Raw genomic sequence first — 19,227 nt, 5'->3', positions numbered from 1 at the left:
TCTCTCTCTGTCCCTCCCCCACTCTTTCTCTCTCTCAAAATAAACATTTAAAAAAATTATAATGTTTATTTTTTTGAAAGAAAGAGAGACAGAGCACAAGTGGGGGGGGCACAGAGAGAGAGAGAGATACAGAATCCAAAGCAGGCTCCAGGCTCTGAGCTGTCAGCACAGAGCCCGACGTGGGGTTCAAACTCACAAACTGTAAGATCATGACCTGAACTGAATGAAGTCGGGTGCTTAACTGACTGAGCCACCCAGGTGCCCCAATAAATAAACAATCTTTAAAGCTTTATTTGCTGGTGATAAAAGGATTTCTATTTCACAAAAGAGAAATCAGTCTCTCTCCTCTCTCTTTTTTGTTTCTTTACTCATAACAGTGACTCTGGAGTTCTTATTGCTTTGGGCTCAGGGAGCAGGCTGGTGGTAACGTGAGTTAAGAGAGAAGGAGAGGTTCTGCTTTAAGTCTTAGGACAAAGCCAGGGACTCCAGCTCCATTTGCTTGAGAACACTGTGCTGGGATCTTGCTGGAAGTCATCTCGTGGAGACAGCTGAAATTCCCAGATCTCTGCCTCCTTTAGGAAATCAGTTACAGGAGTAATTGGCAGTCTGGTTCGCTAACTATCATCTATCAGCAAGCCAGCCCCTACATAGTCCCATCCGAGGGAAACTGATTGGTTTCCCTTTTGGTAAAATTCTCCGCCTTCCTTCCCTCTTCTCATTCTATTGTATGTATCTAGGCCCCTGCATCTCAGACAACAATACATAAGCTATGTTAAGAAATCACATTTTTAAAAACGTTTTCCTATTATTATTTCTTTGCTTCTTGCTCATTCATTTTGAAATCTGTTGCTCATCCGCAGAGAAGCTGTAGCAGGTGCCACACGTTTCTCACCCTGGATAGCTCTTTCCTCTTTCCTCTCCCCACCCTCTCCTCTCCGGAGATCCAAGGCAAGCCTCTCACTTCTATGAAGCCTTCTCAGAATCAACTGAAAAGATGGAAAGAGATGTTTCCTTGGAAATGTAATTGCCTGCAGGTGAAAGAAGTCTGCAGGTAAGGAAACAAGCTAAACATCTGGAAGGAAAGCTGAGGGAAGGGATAAGATGGCAGCTATGAATTATGAAATTTCCCTTCTCCTTGGAAGAGAACCTCTGTAGGGGGAGACAGATGCATCCCGCTGCTAAGCACACAGTAGGTGTTCCATTAGTCCTTTTTGATTAATGCCTTCTGCGGTGGTTCTTCAGTGTTCACAAATTCTTTACCACTCCTCCCTTCAAAAGGCAGAGCCTAATTCTCCCTTCCTTAAATGTGGGCTGGATCAGCGAATGACTTGTAATGAATAGAATATGGTGGACTGATAATGTATGACTTCAAGTTAGGCCAGAAAGGGAACTGCAGTTTTTGCCCTGCTTTCTCTTGGATGATCCACTCTAGGAGAAGCCAGCTGCTATGCCACTAGGACTCTCAAGCATCTCTGTGGAGACGGACAAACTGAGGTCTTCTGCCAACAGCCAGCATCAACTTGCCAGCCAAATAAATGAGCCATCTTGGAAGTGGATCCTCCAGCCCCAGTCAAGCCTTCAGATAATTGCAGCCCTGGCCAAAAGTTTGACTGCAACCATAGCTTGACTGGATCCAAACCACCCAGCTAAGATGCTTCAGAATCGCCATGAGAGATAACAAATGCTTGCTGATGTTTTAAATTGCTAAGAGGGAGGGATCTGGAGAGACCCAGCAGGAGGAAAAGGTTTTTGTTTTCTGGATCAAGTGCGCTCAGCTGGCAAGCTCCTGCAGTGCAAACAGCTTCACCCCTGCCCGGTCCCTAGAGTGACCAGCAATGCCAGTAGCTAGGAGCTTCTCCTGACACTGACCCCCGTGGGCAGTAATGTAAGCAGAGCACCTTCACCTCCAGCAGCATTTGCAGATTCTCCAGCATCCAGCACCTGCTGTACGTGTGGCTTCTCCAGCACGAGGCTCCTAGATCACGCATGAGCTCTCTAGCATCAGGCTTCTGCAGTCCATAGAGGCCAGCAGCACCCAGCGGGCAGCAGCTTGCCCTGTACCCTGCCCAGGCAGTTTTCTAGCCTTTGGTTTGGCAGCGCCCTGTGAAGAACTTTCCTTGGCATCCTAGAGGGCGGGTCTCTGGCAAGTTTCACTCTCAGGACAGTACAGTGACTTTTCTGACATCTGGCGAGCCATAGGCTATGTACTCAACAAGGTCTGGAATTCAGCCGTAGTGGGGGATGGGGGGTGCCTCTTCCTTGGGTGCTCTTTCCTCGACCTCAGCCATGGGGAGTAGGGGTTACTCCTATATCTACTATTCATGTATCCTGTACCCTTTATTCATCAATTCTTTTGTTACTCTAATCACCTGGGGTAATAATTATATTAAAATGTCCCCGTTCAAGTTACTGTGGGGTTTCTCTCTCTTGATCGGACCCAGATTGAGACATTGCGTTTTGTCATAGTTTGTTACACAGCAACAAATAACCAATACACCCCTCCCCATCTCATCGCCCATTGCCAACTCCCCTTTTATTACCATCAGCCAATGGTTACCATGTACCTACACAGAGTAGGCTCTTCCTTCAAGGTTTTTATCAGGAGTCATATATGACCTACTGCAAAAAAGAAGAACAAAGTTTTTAACAAAACTTTAATTAGCCAAATGCCAGACATAAGGATCAGACGTGAAGGGCTGCAGGAAGCAGCAAAGGCTTGTTGGAGAAAGCTCTAGGCTGCAGTAGGGTGTCACCCAACTCTGATGACTCTATAGGACACAGCCCAGTAGAAAGGAAAGAGAAGAGCATTGTAGGTAGGGGGAACATTGTATCAACAGCCTAGAGGCAAGACCCCATGCGGTAGAAGTAGGGCAGCAGTGACTAGTTCACTCCAGTCTGGCTGGTGAAGAGATTTGACGTGGTAGGCTGGTGGCAAGCAAGGTGGCCAGATCATGAAGGTCCTTGAATACAAAGCTAATTCGTTTGGCACCATCATGTAAAAAAGAGGTCCGGTGACCATATCTTTGAGGGCAAAACTCAACTTACTTTTGTTGTCAGTACAATTATACTTGTCAGATCACGAGACTTCGCTTTGGAGCCGAGAAAAAGTTCACCATGACAGTTGGGAAGCTGTGAATGTTTTTGAGGATGATGCAGTGTGGGGTTCTGAAATTAGCCTGGAGTGTGTAGGGTCAAAGAGAATGGAGACCAGAATTAGAAAACTCAGGATTCCTGATGTAGGGAATAGGGTAGCAGCAGTGGAAAATGAAGAACTGGGTAGATGTGGGATGTTCTGAATGGTTGGCTGGATGTGGTGGACAGAGGTTGAAGGTGATGCCCAGTACTTAGCTGGTGACATAGGAACAGAGGGAGCTGGCTGAGGAGTGGGTAGGATGATGTTGGCTTTTGACAGGTTCCACTGGGGTCACTGCAGTGTATCCAAGAAGCAGGAAGGAGCAGCCCTCAGGCCTGCACTCAGGAGAGAGACAAGGGCTGATGATTCAGATCTGGTAGTGATGTCCACTCAGAGGTGACAAGTCAGACTTTGGGAGATGGTGATGAGGATGGTCCCCAAGTAGGAACCGGCTCTCTGATCAGCCCATCCTCATCAACAACCCTCCTCCCACCCCCACTGACCCAAGAGATGAGGTCCTGGGTCGGGAATTCAGTGGGGACACATTTCCCCAAGTATTCAGTCCTAAACAGACCCCTAAAAGCCAAAAGCACTATCTTCCTCAACTGCCACAGATTCTGGATTAGAATCCAGAGTCCGCTCTCATGGGGCTCAGGCCAAGGAATATGAAAGCAAAAAGCTTGAGTCTAGGAGGCTCTAACCCTATTTCTAACCCCAGATCAGTCATGAAACCTTGAGCAAATCACTTTTCCTCTTTGGGTTTGTTTTTTCTTTCAGCAAAATGACAGAGTTGGCCTTAGAATAGACTGTGGTCCTGCCCCTAAGACCACGGGTTCTTTAGCTCGGCCAACACGTTCTTCCTCCTAAACCAAGTAGTAGCAGATAGAACGACTCCAATTTTAGGGTTTTCTCCCATAACGTTTTCTCTTTTTTTAATGTTCATTTATTTTTGAGAGAAGGGGCGACAGAGCATGAGTGGGGGAGGGGCAAAGAGCGAGGGAGACACAGAATCCGAAGCAGGCTCCAGGCTCTAAGCTGTCAGCACAGAATCTGATGTGGGGATCAAACTCATGAACCATGAGATCATGACCTGAGCCAAAGTCAGACCCTCAACCGACTGAGCCACCCAGGTGCCCCCCCGTAATGTTTTCTTAAACCATTAACAACCACTACTGCTTGTTTTCCAGATAACACAGGTAACACAATGAATGAACACATGGGAAATGCACTATCTGGGAATTCTGAAAATAGGTGATCATATTTGGTTTGACAGTCTTCTTGTTTCTGGAGACTACACGGTTATGGTTTTATATTATTCACATAATCACTCTGGTTTCTAAAGCTAAGTTCTAGTGGCATTTCAGGGTGCTTCTTAGAGAGTTCTGGGACTCCCTGGTGCCTGGAACCCGAAGAGACTGGTCTGCAGACACATAGGACTCAATGCTCTCTAGGACCTTTCCAGTGTCAATCTTTCACTCTCTCAATCTTCGATCTTTGGTGAATATCCTTCGCGTGCAGAACATTGTGTCTTACATTCACTAACTCACATATCTCCCATGTAATCCTCTCAACAGCCTCAGAAGATAAGTTCTCTCATTATACAGATTATTATATATGTCATTTTATAGGTGAAGGGACTGAGGCTCACATGGGGTACATGGCTTGCCTAAAGTCACACAATCAGTACATGACAGAGCTGTATTTGAACCTGAGAGTCTGATTCCAGAGCTCTCACTCTTCTAATACGCCTGCAGTCTCTGTCATTAATGCTTTTTCCACCAAATATTTTCAGTTCTTGGACACATAGTAAGACTGATCTCCCCTACCCTCTATGGCTAGTGAAGTGCGAGCATCATTTCTGGTGTAACTTTTTTTTTTTTTTAATGTTTATTTATTTTTGAGAGAGACAGAGTGTGACCGGGGGAGGGGCAGAGAGAGAGCGAGACACAGGATCCGAAGCAGGCTCCGGGCTCTGAGCTGTCAGCACAGAACCCGACGCAGGGCTCAAAAACTCACCAACCGGGAGATCGTGACCTGAGCTGAAGTCGGTCACTTACCCGACTGAGCCACCCAGGCGCCCCTCTGGTGTAACTTTCAAGAGCCAGTGATCACTGTCACCTTCCCTTTTCCTTCTCTAGGAGTTGTAGATACACAGTGAAGATCCACCCTCAGCCTTGGCCACAGAGAGAAGAGGATTTGGAAGAGACACCTGTCCCTCTATCGCCCCAGCTGTAGGCATGTAGTAGGAATAAGAAATAACCTTGTCGGGGCACCTGGGTGGCTCAGTTGGTTAAGCCTCCGACTCTTGGTTTCAGCTCAGGTCATGATCTCACGGTTCATGAGTTCAAGCGTCACGCCGGGCTCTGTGCTGCCAGTGTGGAGCCTGCTTAGGATTCTTCCTCTCTCTCTCTCTCCCTCTCATTCTGCGCCAATGAATAAATAAATTAAAAAAAAAACTTTGTCATTTTTAAGCCACTAAAATTTGGAGGCTGTTTGTTACTGTGGCACAGCCTGGCCCGTGCTGAGTGAGCCCATGCAATACTGTCTCCTGCTGATTATCTTTGGCCTCTGTCCCCGAGACGCGCCTTCTCCCTAAAACTCCCTTAAAGCACTGGCTCCACATTCAAATTTTAAAAGCAGCAGGGGCAGAAGGGAATCTGTCCCCTAAGCAGAGAAGTGGGGACGTGTTCTGGGAGATGCACCCATGCTTTGCCATGCTCCGTGTAGCAATCAGGCCGGCTGAAATCCCCACCCAGCCCCTGGAAGGCCCTAAACAGAAACTGCTCCTCACGCTTTTCTCCCATAGTCATTTATTGGCTCTCCTTGATTTTATTCCCCGCTATTAAAGTAGGAACGGCTGGGCTGGCAGACGGAGGGCCGGACTCCCACATCCTGGGAGCACTGCAGGCTGACTATGACCTTGCAGGCCTGGATCTGAACCTCCTCCTCAGGGTGGATGACCAGAGCGAGGAGCCGGTCTGCCAGTCGCGACTCATCCCCAAAAAGAGCTTCGTGCAGCGACTGTTCGTTGTAATGCCACTTCACGGCACGGTAGTGGGGTGAATTCCGGCCCTCACTTAGCCGCTCGGCAAACACCAGGACCTCAAACAGCAGACTCCCTGGCTGTGTGGACTGAAACAGGTTCAGGAAGTTGGCATGCACCTGTGACGGGAGCGGAGCGACAATGGCAAAGAAATCCAAGACAAGTTCTAAAGTTCTTCCATCTTCCTATTGCCTCAGCTCCCCAGTACCTCAGCTTCAGATTCAACTGAATAGGATTTTTGTAGTTTTCCTTTCATTATCATTCTCTAACACAATGGCAATGTGGTCATAAAACATGAGCGATATGATCGTAACATTGATGCTGGGAAATCTGTTGAGTCAAATATTAAAGCTTATCATGTGGTTAATTTTTATAAATATTTTTATTTTGGGGTGCCTGGGTGGCTCAGTTGGTTGAGCATCTGACTTCGGCTCAGGTCTTGATCTCGTGGCTGGTGAGTTCGAGCCCCGCATCAGACTTGCTGCTGTCAGCTCAAAGCCCACTTTGGATTCTCTGCCCTCCCCTCTCTCTCCCTGCCCATCCCCTGCTCATGTTCTTTCTGTCTCACATTTTTAAAAAATAATTTTTTTGAGAGAGAGAGAGGCAGAGGGGTAGAGGGAGAGAGAGAGACAATCTTTTTTTTTTTTTTTAATTTTTTGAACGTTTATTCAGTTTTGAGAGACAGAGCATGAGCGGGGGAGGAGCAGAGAGAGAGGAAGACACAGAATCAGAAGCAGGCTCCAGGCTCTGAGCCATCAGCACAGAGCCCCACACGGGGCTCAAACTCACAAACTGTGAGATCATGCCCTGAACAGAAATCAGACACTCAACCGACTGAGCCACCCAGGGCGCCCCAGAGAGAGAGAAAATCTTAAGCAGGCTCATGCCCACCACTAAGCCCAATATGGGGCTCGATCCCATGACCCTGGGATCATGACCTGAGCCAAAATCAAGAGTTGGACACCTAACCAACTGAGCCACCCAGGTGCCCCAATTTTTAAAAATATGTTGTGTGTTTGACATGAATGTGCATTTACTAATTGTGAAGTGTTCTTTACAATAGTAGGTGTGTCTAGTGGCTCAAGCTTATTTAAGTTATTCACAGCAAATATACCCTTACTAGTTTTCGGTTTTTATCTATCAATTGCTGAAAAAATAATTAAAATCTCCCAAATCTTCCATTGTGGTGGAAACGTGTCAGTTTTTTCCTTAGAATGATTCTGCCGTGAGAAGGAAGAAAATCCTACCATTTGCGACAACATGGATGAACTTTGAGGACATTATGCTAAGTGAGATAAGCCAGACAGAGAAAAACAAATACTGCATGGTATCACTTATTGGTGGAAACTTAAAAAAAAAAAAAAAGTCACACTCGGAAACAGAGAATAGAAAAATGGTTGCCAGGGGCTGGCAGTGTAGAAGAAATAGGGAGACATTGGTACAAGGATATAAACTTTCGGCTATACGATAAACAAGGTCTGAGGATCTGATGTAAAACATGGTGATTAGAGTTAATAACACTGTATCATATAATCAAAATTTGCTAAGAGAGTAGAACTTAAATGTTCTCACACACACAAAAGGTAAATATGTGAAGTGATAGATATGTTTGGTAATCAACTAGATAATGAGAATCCTTTCACAATGTATTATCTATATTATATCAAATCACCACTATGTACACTTTAAATATCTTACAATTTTATCTGTCCATTATACCTCACTAAAACTGAAGAAAGAGGAAAAAATGTTTTCCTTGTAATTTTATCAAGTTTTTGCCATATAATTTTTTTTTTAATTTTCTTTAATGTTTATTTATTTTGAGAGAGAGACACACACACACACAATGCAAGTGGGGGAGGGGAAGAGAGAGAGGGAGACACAGAACCCAAAGCAGGCTCCAGGCTCTGAGCTGTCAGCACAGAGCTGGACGCGGGGCTGGAACTCACAAACAATGAGATCATGACCTAAGCCGAAGTAGCACGCTTAACCGACCGAGCCACCCAGGCGCACCTTGCCATATAAGTTTTGAGGTTATGTTATTAGGTTCATATAAGTTAAGAGTTACTTTATCCTTCTGACCTAATTATTATGTAGTGACCCTGTCTATTCCTAATAATGGTTTTTGTTACAAGTAACTCTTCTCTAATATGAAAATACCTACATTGTCTTTCTTTTGTTTTGTCGCCTGGATTCCTGGCTCTCAGAGTTCAGAAAGCCCTTTAAAGGAGAATCCTCCTCCTAACAAAATGAATTCTCTTCTATTGGGAGAATGGAAGAGGGGATGTTTTTCAACATATCTAGTGCAAAGGCGTGAAGAGAAACAAGACGATCTTGTTAGGGCTAAGTCTGCCTGGGGAATCCGTGATTCTTCCTTCCCCAGTATCTGAGTTGGTATCCGTCAACCCTTCTTCAGTTCCTTTCTCACCTGGCAGTTGAGAATATCATAGAGAAGGTCATTCTTCTGTGCCAGGTAGCTCAGCAATCGAATGGCTTGCACCTGAATAAAAGAAAGAGCAAAACATGAGAAGGCAGATTACTCTGGGCCCGAGCAGGGAATGCACAAATCTCTGTTCCTCCCTCTAGGCGCTGGTGCAGGGCTGGTCAGGAGTGGCAGGGCCTGGGCCACGGTCCTCAGGCACCTGTGCCAGGATATAGTCCGACTGCAGGATCTCCATCAAGGCAGGCATCACCCGTCTCAGCTGTGGATGCACATAGTCAGGCAGTGGGAGGTTGTTGAGGAGTCTGAGGCCTGCAATGTGCAGCTCCGAATCCCAGATGCTGGCGATCAGTTCCAGGACCTTGATGGAGTGTTCCTGGGGGGTGGGGGTGGGGGGAGAAGGATCTGCTTTTATGTGGTGATCCCCAACGCTGTCCCAGCCTCTGCCTTCACTCTTCCCTGCCCCACCCATGATGCCTGAGCCAAACCCAGTAGACAATTCCCTCTAACTTACATTCTTGTTATTTGACCTCTTAGGCCACTCCTACCTCCTTTCTCCCCTTGGCTTCTCGTCCACAGAAGTCTTTCCTGGTTCTTAGGCCTAACCTTTTCTTCTCTATCTTCATCTCTCCCTTAGTGATATCACCCAGACTCACAGTGTTAAATACAATTGATGCTGATGCCTTTCAGCTTTCTGTCTCCAACCCAGACCTCTCCCTGAACTCCAGATTCGTATATTCAGGTCCCAATTCTACCTCAACCCAGAATGCTTTTTAGAGTATTTTATTATTTTTGAGAGAGAGAGCATGAGCAGGAGAGAAGGGCAGAGAGGGAGGGGGAGAGAGAGAGAGAGAGAGAAAGAGAGAGAGAGAATATCTTGACCCTGGGATCATGACCTGAGCCAAAATCAAGAGTTAGACATTTAACCAGCTGAGCCACCCAGGCATACCACAACCACCCCCTTTTATATATATATATATATATATATATATATATATATATATATATATATATATATGTGTGTATATATATATATATATATATATATATATATAGTTTATTGTCAAATTGGTTTCCATACAACACCCAGTGCTCATCCCAACAAGTGCCCTCCTCAATGCCCATCACCCACTTTCCTCTCTCCCCCACCTCCATCAACCCTCAGTTTGTTCTCAGTAGCCTCTATGGTTTGCCTCCTTCCCTCTCTGTAACTTTTTTCCCCCTTCCCCTCCCCCACGGTCTTCTGTTAAGTTTTTCAGGATCCACATGTGAGTGAAAACATATGGTATCTGTCTTTCTCCGTCTGATTTGTTTCACTTAGCATAATACCCTCCAGTTCCATCCACGTTGCTACAAAAGGCCAGATTTCGTTCTTTCTCATTGCCAAGTAGTATTCCATTGTATATATAAACCACATCTTCTTTATCCATTCGTCAGTCGGTGGACATTTAGGCTCTTTCCATAATTTGGCTATTGTTGAAAGTGCTGCTATAAACATTGGGGTACAAGTACCCCTATGCATCAGCACTCCTGTATCCCTTGGGTAAATTCCTAGCAGTGCTATTGCTGGGTCATAGGGTAGATCTATTTTTAATTTTTTTGAGGAACTTCCACACTGTTTTCCAGAGCGGTTTGCACCAGTCTGCATTCCCACCAACGGTGCAAGAGGGTTCCCATTTCTCCACATCCTCTCCAGCATCTTGTCTCCTGATTTGTTCATTTTAGCCACTCTGACCGGCGTGAACCACCCCCATTTTTAAAGATTTTATTTTTTAAGTGATCTCTACACCCAATGTGAGGCGCGAACTCACAATGCCGAGATCAAGAGTCACATGCTCTGCCAACCTAGCCAGCCAGGCGTCCCTTGCCAGAATGCTTTCAAAGTTAACATGTATGCAGTCCCCAAACCTGTTTCTTCCACCATCTTCCCTGTCTCTGCTGTTGGTTACACCCCCCTTCCAATTTCTCAGGTCAAAAATCTTTAAAGTGGTCCTCTTTAACTACTGTGCTTTGTTTTTCTTCACACCACCTTTTCCAATCCTTCAGAAAAATCCTGTTGGCTCTACCTTCTAAATCTATCAACAGTTAAGCTGCTTCTCACCGTCTCCTCTCTACCACCCTGTTCCAAGCCACCATGATTTCTCACTTGGATTTCTGCAAGAGCCTCCTGTCTCCCTGCTTCCATCCTCGCCCCCTGCCTCTATTTTCAGAATAGCAGACGTGTTAGACACGTCACTCTTCGGCTCAAGTCCCTAGTTCGTTCAGGGTAAGAGCTGAAGTCCTTATAGTGGCTTGCAAGGTCCCATATGCTCTGCCCCTCTCCCCCCACCCCCCCCCCCCACCGCTATTTCTTTGACCTCATCACCTATTCTCCTTGGCTCCCGTGGTTGCCATCACAATGGTCTCTTAGCCATTCCTTGAGCATGCCAGATACACACTTATCTTGTTTTTGTGCAGGCTGTTTCCTCTACTTAGAATGCTCTCCCTCCAGGTAGTCATAGCTCCCTCTCTTACCTCCTTGAAGACTTTACGCTAATGCCGCCTTCTCCGTGAGGTCTTCCCTGACCACCCCCTTCTTTAAGACTGCAACCACTCCCGTCCCAGCCCTGCTTATCCCCCATCTTTATTCCATTCCCCACAGCACTGCACGTGCAACATACTTATTTTTAAACTTTTAATTTCCAAATAACTATAAATTCTCAGCAAGTTGCAAAAAGAGCCCAGAGAGGTCCTGTGTGCTTGTCACCCCGTTTCCCTCAATGGTCACACCTTACATAACTATACACGATACCAAAACGAGGAAATCGGTGTTGGCACAAAGTGTGAGTCTGGCGCTGTGTCATTTTATCACGTGTGTAGATTCACGTAACCACCACTGCTCTCAACGGATTATGCCATCAGCGGCGTCCCATCACCACAAAGATCTTCCTCCTGGGACTCCATTACGGTCACATTTGCTCCTTCCCACCCAAAGCAGCCCAACTACTAATCTCTTTTCCATCTCTACAATTTTTTCACTTTGAGAATGTTACATACATTGAATCACACTTTGGGACCTTCTGAGATTGGTTTCTCACCCAGTGTGATGCCCTTGAGATCCAAGTTGTGGTGTGTGTCAAGACTTCACTCCCTTGTGTTTCCAACTAGCGTTCCATGGCGTGGATTACCAGTTTGTCTAACCATCTATCCATTGAGAGACATTTTGCTTGTTTCTAGCTTTTGACTATTACAGGAAAAGTGGCAACGAATAAGATCGTGTACAGGTTTTTGTGCAGACAGAAGTTTTCATTTCTCTAGGATAAATGCCTAAGAGTGCAATTGCTGGGTTGTGTGGTAAACATATAATTCCTTTAAAAAAAAAAAAACAACAAAATAAAACCCTGCCAAACTATTTTCCAGAATGGCTGCTGTACCATTTCACATTCCCACCAGCAACGCACAAGAGATCCAGTCTCTCTCCACCTTCGCCAGCATCTGGTACTGTCACAAATTTTGAGTTTAGAACACTTAATAGGTGTATCATGATAGATTGCCACAGCGTTAAGTACGTTTCCCTCAGGTCTACTGATTTGAAGCATCTTTTCATGTGCTTCTTTGCAATTCATAGATCTTCTTCAGTGCAATATCGCCACATCTTTTGCCCATTTTCTACTTAGATTTTTTTAAATAGTGAGTTTTGAGAGCTCTTTATATGATCTAGATAGGAGTCCTTTGTCAGCTATGTGCTTTGCAAATGTTTCCTCCCTGCCTGCGGCTTGTCTTTTCATCCTCTTAACAGGGTTCTTCACAAAGCAAATGTTTTTAGTTTTGATGGAAGTCCAATGTATCGATTTTTTCTCTTATAGATCATGCTTTTGGTGTTATTTCTATTTCTATGAACCCTTCATCAAGCTCTAAGTCCCAAAGATTTTCTCCTTTGAAACTGTATAGGAAGCTCCCATACCTGCTTCCTTACCACCCTTCTTTATTTTTCTCCGTTGCACTTGTTACGTGAAATATACCATAGATTTCCCTAATTTGTGTATTGCCTGCCTTGCCCTGCTAGAATAGAAGCTTCCACTGGGACCGAGATCTTTCCTGTGCTGCTCACTGTTGTGTCTCCAGTGCTTAAACACAAAGGATTTCATATACATTTGTTGAATGCATAAAGGGATCTTGACTTCCAAGACGTAAGATGCTTGGACTGAGAGGTATTACCAAGGACTGAGAATTCCACAAGCTGTACTTCTGTGAGCCATATAAGAGGGAGGCAAGAATCCTGGAGTGAGGGTCACAGCATTCCCACTGGTACCTGCCTCTCCCTGCCCCAACCCCTTGTTGTCCACTAAGAGCTGAAGGACAGATAAGAGCACATCTGGTGTGGTGTTTCAGGCAGAGGGAACAGCCAGTGCAAGGGCCAGGGAGCAGAAGAGCATGAAACATACAATGTGAATGGCTGGGGCTGGGGCAAGGAAGTGAAGGACTGTGATCTTTATGCTAAGAGCTTTAAGGAAGACCAAGCAGGGGGTTGAGGGGACCAGATCCCTCTGGAAAGGGTGGTCTAACTTAGGGAACAGGGGCAAGCTCCATTTTGGACATGCTGAGTTAGAGGGCCACTAGGATGTCTAAGTGGAGCAGCTGGCCATGGGTCTGGAGGTCAAGGGAGTCCCCAGGCTATGGACAGAGATGCAGGAAAGTGCATCCAGATGAAAACTGATTGGCTGCTTTTACTCAGAGAATAGGGATCAGGTCCTCAGGATACGATGGGGAAAGTGTCGCCCAGACCACCTGCGTCAGAATCTTCTGGGAGGCTTGTGAAAAACCTAGCTCCCCGGCTCAGCTAGACTCTCTAGGTGTGGGGTCCTGAAATCTTCAATGTTAAACAGCTCTGCAGGCAATTGATATGTCTGAGAATTACAGACTTAGGGAAACTGAGAGAGCTGAGGGATAAAGCAGAGGCAGCCAGCAAGTGGAGACCTAGAGACCTTCCCCCCAAACCCCCCCCCCAATTTTTTCTTCCTTCCTTTCTTTTTAAGTAGGCTCCATGCTCAATATGGGGCTTGAACTCATGACCTCAAGATCAAGCATGGTCTACTGACTGAGCCAGCCAAGTGCCCCTCCTCAAAAAAGTTTGATGCAAAAAATTTAAAGTGTGAAAATACCAAGTTTTGGCGGGGAGAATATAATGCAACTGGAATATTCATGCAGAGCCAGTACAGGCTGTAAATTAATACAACCCGTTTTGAAAAGTTGGGCATACCCTTTCATCCAGCCATCCCACGCCTGCATACATACATACCCTAGAGAAAGTCTCCTATATCCTCAAGGGAGATGTATACAAGAATGCTCATGGCACAATGTAGAAACAATTTAAGTGCCTACCCATGGGCAAATGGATAAATACAATCGCAGGATGTTCATGAACTAGAGTACTATACAGCAGCAGAAAACAAGGAAACAGAGCTACCCACACCAATAAAGATGAATCTTCCAGTGCTGGGGGGAAGGCAAACCGCAGAATACAAACTGCACACTTCCAGATATGTTGCAGCTTAAAAACATCCCAAACTACATTTTGCCTATTTTTAACTACCTCGTGTTGCCAGAATGATACCCGAATATATGGTAAAACTATAAAGAAATCAAGGAACAGATGCACAAAATGAAGGAAGTAATTGCCTCTGGTTGGGATTGTGGGGGAGGGGAGCAACAGCATCTAAGCTGTTGGTCATGTTAGATTTCTTAGCCTGGGTTTTGGTTACGTGTGTTTTGTTTATAGTTCTTTCTACCGTACACATATAAAATATTTGTGAGTTTTCTATATTTATTTTTAATTAGGAGAGATCATTTGCTAGACAGAAATTTGGAGGTCAAGGAAGAAGGGTTCTTTTTTATGGGACGGTGTTTTTTTAGGATTGGAAGGATTAGAGCATGTTGAATTAATGGGAAGGAGTTGAGGGGGGGTATATCAGACAAAGAGTCTAATTAAGGAAAGAAGTCCTCAAAGAAGGGGATGGGATCCAGTACTGAGACTAACATTGACCACAGACAGGAAGAAAGCCATTTTCCCATGGCATCAGTGAGAAAGCAGGAAAGGATGGGTGTGAAAACAGGTAAGCCTGGGGACGTGTGGTGGCTTGTATTTTCTCTATATGGTAGTAGTGAAGGCATCAGTGGCCCAGCCACCAGCATCAGACCAACACAGCAGAGGGTGGGTGATATGACAGATCTGATCTTTGTCCCCGGTTCTAGGCACAGAGCTCCTAAAATCCTTGCATTTGACTGATAGAATGGTGTTTTGCTTTTCATAGTAAGTTCTTCTGCATTACCCCAGAGTTTATGTCAAGCAGGTGACTCTTGTGGATGATAGATAGCTTCCAGATGGGGATGCTGGTGGCCAGAAAGGCCAAGCCATGATTAAGGGGGTTGAAGAAGGGAGGGGTTAGTGATTGAGTTCAATCACAAATGGCCAATGATTAATCAATCGCACCTACATAATGAAACCTCCACACATACCCCTAAACAGGGCTCGGAGAACTTCCAGGTTGGTGGACACATCAAGGTGCCAGGAGGGTGGCTCACCTAGAGAAGGCATGGAAACACTGCACCCTTCCCCCCGCCATACTTTGCTCTATGCATCTCCTCCATCTGGCTCCTCCTCAGCTTATAATTAACTAGTAAATGTAAGTAAAGTGTTTTCCTGAGTTCTGTGAGTCTTCCTAGTGAATTCTCAAACCAGAGGAGGAAGTCCAAATTTATAGCTAAGTGTACTGGCACTTGTGACTGGCATGTCACGTGGGAGGCAGTCTCGTGGGGCTGAATCCTTTATCTGTGGGGTCTGCACTAACTCCAGGTAGACAGTGTCAGAATGCAGTTGCATCATAGGACACCCCATTGGTGTTGTCGGATGGGATGGTATCAGAAAGAACCTTGGGGCTTTCTGCTAGTTGGGGCTCAGAGATACTCCTAGCACCCTAGTTCAGGTTCAGCCTGATATTCAAAGGCTTTTATGATCCTGCCGGGAATCTGACCACCATTTTCTCACTTGATTACAAGGAAAATCGGACCCCAAAACTTCCGGAGCATGACCATTTATTTACCCCATGCCTATTAAAGAACCCACGGTCTGTGGACAGCCTGTGTGGTCCACCCCACCGCTTGCTTTTGCTCACCTGGACTTTAAGCCTGAATTTTCTGATGCCAGAGAAAGCTTTAAGTGTGTTCAGAGCTTGGATTTTGACACTGTTGTCCTTGTCATCCAGCATGGAGCCCACCAATGCGATGTCATCAGTAGCACAAGCAGAGGCCTAGAGTGTGCCAAGAGAGATGGAAGAGGCAGGAGAAGCGGGTGTCCTGGGCCCACAGCCCCCCATGTTACCAAGGCCCCTCAGCACGACCCCTCCCGCCAGCAGCCAGAGAGACAGGTCTCAGGCCACAGTCTGTCCAGCCAAGGGGGCAGGGATCGGCCGTAGCCCCCGGGGGCCGGGCTGGTTGGGAGGGACTTCCTGCTTCCTTTCCCTCACCTCGGCCTCCAGCAAGTACACACAGCGCGTGATACTGTGCAGGATCATGCTCTTGGCGTACTCATCCTGTTTGCACTCCAGAGAGTTGAGGAGCCTCCGGACCTCACCTGAGTCCCGCCCGTGCCGCTCTCGCTCGATTGCCAGGCCTAGAGAGCCACCCCAGCCAGGTTCAGGCTGGGGACTCAGGAGTGGTCAGAGAATGGGGTTGGGAAGGGGGGGAGAGGGAGCTGGGGTTGACAAGACTGTCTTGCTTTTTCTGAAGAGAGGCCTTCTTGCTACATGCAGGACCGCCACAGACAGCTGAGCTGTGCACCAGGGCACTTCGTCTAATGATGTATCGTTTGTATGCTAAATGTCATAGTTTTGTGTTTACTATAACAATTTCCTGGCATATGGCAGTCATATGTGGTATTTCGTTATAATCGGTATATGGCAACGATATTCCAACAGATGGCAATCAAAAAGTCTGGCAGAAGGGTGCCTTTTTCTACTCGGCACAAAGTTGTCCTATGGACCGGTGGAGGTTCTGGGCATGTAGGTGCCCCCACCGTTCCCTTAGGAAGAACTGCTGATGCCCAGTTTCCAAGCAGTGGCATCCTGGGGGCTAGAGTGAGTGTCAAATTCGGAGACCTGCCAGAGGAGTCCTGGAGAGCCATCTACTTCCTGGGGACTCTGAGCTAGCATCTCTAGGGCGGGTTTGAGGAAGATGGAGGAGAGAAAGAAGAAGGAGAGAGGAGCTTGGAGGAGTCACCTTTGGGCCCTCCCACACTGGAGGCCTCGGGAGCAGGTGCCTCCTGGGGCAGAGCCCTCTCCCCAGGGCCCGGACACTCACGGGCGATGCAGATTGGTGAGGTGGTGCAGAGGGGCGGTTGGCATTTTATGCCAGCCTTGATGGCCTTGTAGAGCAGGTAGATGAACCCAGCACCTGTGGCCAAGCCCACTACACCCTTGCGGATGTGCAGTTGCCCCAGGCACTGGGGGACGCTCATGCCCATGTCTTCAGCGCTGCCTTGCTCCCAGGTGGGAGCTAGGCCCAAGGCACCTGGCAAGGGCCTTCTGGAACCAGAACTCTGGCAGGGCCGGGAACCAGGGTACCAGAATCAGAACCCGGGCAACAAAGGAAACTGGGGAAACAGGATGGAGGGTGGTGATCGGGAAACAAGATGGCCAGAGGCGCTTGGAAGGAGAGAAGTTTCAGCTTCTGAGGCTGTAGGAAATGAAGCTCGAGACTCTAGGGGAATAAAAATCCTGGGGGCAGGAAGGTCCTTCACGTCCCCTTTTCTTTAGGAGAGCCAGGACGGCTGGGCCCCGGTAGGCAGCTCTAGAGTCTGGCTTTCCTCCATTAGAGGGCAGCAGAGGCCCAATTTCTGGGCTTGTTCCTTGGGAAGTTTCTGGGAGGGGCGTCGGGTGTGCCCAACTGGCAACCCTGTTCCCTCACTCCCTGGCCTCTCATCTTTGATTTCTTCACCGTGGATTGACTGCTGGGCATCTGGGTGTTTCTGCAGGTAGGGCCCCCTTCCATCAAGGGGAGCACTTTGTAAAGTTTCGCAGTCTTGAGGCAAACTCACCTTCCAGCAACTGTGGTTCCCCCTGTAGTGGGTAGTAATTACCTGTCTGGCCAAAAGCTCTTGAGGGCAGCTCTCTCGGCATCTGCAACATCTGATAGAGTCCTGTACTTAGGAGGGGCTCAAATCACGACTTCTGTCAAACAGTGTCAAAATCATGACTTCTGTCAACAGTGTCAAAATCCAACCCAGAGTGAGCAAGAATCTGGTTACATAGGCACTCCAGGCCCAACCGGTGTGACCCTGGAGGAGGACGAGATTGCCCATGTCTGGGTCTCAGTTTGTGCATGTGCAACCTGAGAGGATCCAGATTTACCATTCTATAACTCCAGGATTAAAACTTGGGTAGGTGTGTGCCTTTAAATGATGGGGGTCTAAGGGGTGGCTGGGTGGCTCAGTCGGTTGAGCATCCGACTCTTGATTTCAGCTCAGGCCATGATCTTGCAGTCTGTGGGTTCGAGCCCTGCATCGGGCTCTGGGCTGACAGTGTGGAGCCTGCTTGGGATTCTCTCTCTCACTCCCCTCTTTCTCCCCCTGCCCCTCCCCTGCTCATGTGCACATACTCTCTCAAAGAAACTTAAAAATAAATAAACGATGGGGGCCTAAATCTGGGAGAACCACAACCCAGTGCCCTGCCCCACCCCTACACAGTGAGATGAGGCTTGAGGCCTCCTGTGGAGAAAATGCCACCATCCCAGAAAATGAGAGTTCGACTTCGGAGGACTTGGTCTCCACCAACAGGATAGGGCAGGTGAGACTAGACCCTTCCCTCTTTCTCCCCTTTCCCTGCTTGTCCCCTCTGGCCTTGCCTCCTAGTACAAAACAGGGAAGTGACAAACCCCAAGCCAGGCTCAGGCCCAGAGCCAGCACTGAGCACCATTGTACCAGAAGAGGGCTTCACCTGCCTGGGTTTAAGCTCCTGTTAGAAGGGTCTAGGTCCTGGGCTACACCTGGACTTGAAGGATGTGAGGAAATAGGAAAGTAGCATCCCCAAGGAGGCTGCAGCCAGCCGGGCCCATCCACTCAGAGCCTTCACATCGCACACCCTGGGCTACAGGCAACACTCCTAGGTGGTCATTCTCTTCCTTTCCTCTCTTCTGTCCTCGGCCGTCCTCAAGGGTCATTCCTACCCAAGCACTCTACCCAAGTCACCCAAGGTGGGTGACTACATGGACTCTGTGATGAGGGGTGACAGAGGCCCCTGGAGGCCTCCCTGCTGCCATGGAACCACCTGTCATGCCCCATGGACTCCAGGCAGGAAATGGCTGCCTGATGGGACTGCTTTAGGTTCTAAGCCTACCCTGGTGGATTTGAGGGTAGATCCTTCAGAACAAGGTTGCTGCCCTCCTCTGGGGTAGAAACCAGGGCTACTGGCCTCTCTAGTCCGTGGGCTTGACTCTGCAACCCTCACTTCCTACCTAAATGCAGCGCTCACCTGTTCTTTAAAGAAAAAAAAAAAAAGCATCCTCTTTTGGCTTTAACCCAACTCCTTCCTGCTACACCTAAAGCACACTTCTCTTGGTTCTGCTCTCTGATGATACACA

General features: G+C 47.3%; 1 protein-coding gene across 3 annotated transcripts; it reads right to left on the bottom strand.

Moving 5' to 3' along the window:
- Positions 1–5,920: 5,920 nt before the first annotated feature.
- ARMC12 (armadillo repeat containing 12) lies at positions 5,921–18,194 on the bottom strand. Of its 3 annotated transcripts, none has more exons than XM_003986056.5 (6): positions 16,870–18,186; positions 16,119–16,264; positions 15,768–15,902; positions 8,819–8,992; positions 8,605–8,676; positions 5,921–6,295 (listed from the first exon to the last, which is right to left on the bottom strand). In XM_003986056.5, the coding sequence occupies exons 1-6, from the start codon at positions 17,111–17,113 to the stop codon at positions 5,963–5,965; spliced, it is 1,104 nt and encodes a 367-aa protein (XP_003986105.2). In that variant the 5' UTR covers positions 17,114–18,186; the 3' UTR covers positions 5,921–5,962. The 3 variants fall into 3 exon arrangements, with proteins under 3 accessions (XP_003986105.2, XP_006931705.2, XP_044913372.1); XM_006931643.4 differs by having other exon boundaries at positions 16,951–18,184; XM_045057437.1 differs by lacking the exon at positions 8,819–8,992 and having other exon boundaries at positions 16,870–18,194.
- Between the last annotated feature and the right edge of the window lie 1,033 nt (positions 18,195–19,227).

The sequence above is a fragment of the Felis catus genome, chromosome B2 (assembly GCF_018350175.1).
Source record: "Felis catus isolate Fca126 chromosome B2, F.catus_Fca126_mat1.0, whole genome shotgun sequence".
Taxonomy (NCBI): Eukaryota; Metazoa; Chordata; class Mammalia; order Carnivora; family Felidae; genus Felis; species Felis catus.
Note: the sequence above shows the minus strand (reverse complement) of the source record. Positions and strands in the feature narration are given on the sequence as shown.

Bases quoted from the DNA above. Each gene is read 5' to 3' on its own strand.
- ARMC12 (XM_003986056.5), bottom strand. From the start codon at position 17,113: ATGGGCATGAGCGTCCCCCAGTGCCTGGGGCAACTGCACATCCGCAAG. The intron at 15,903-16,118 runs GTGAGGGAAAGG...GGCACACTCTAG, and splicing joins TGTACTTGCTGGAGGCCGAG to GCCTCTGCTTGTGCTACTGA. The intron at 6,296-8,604 runs GTGAGAAAGGAA...CTCCCGTCACAG, and splicing joins ATGATATTCTCAACTGCCAG to GTGCATGCCAACTTCCTGAA.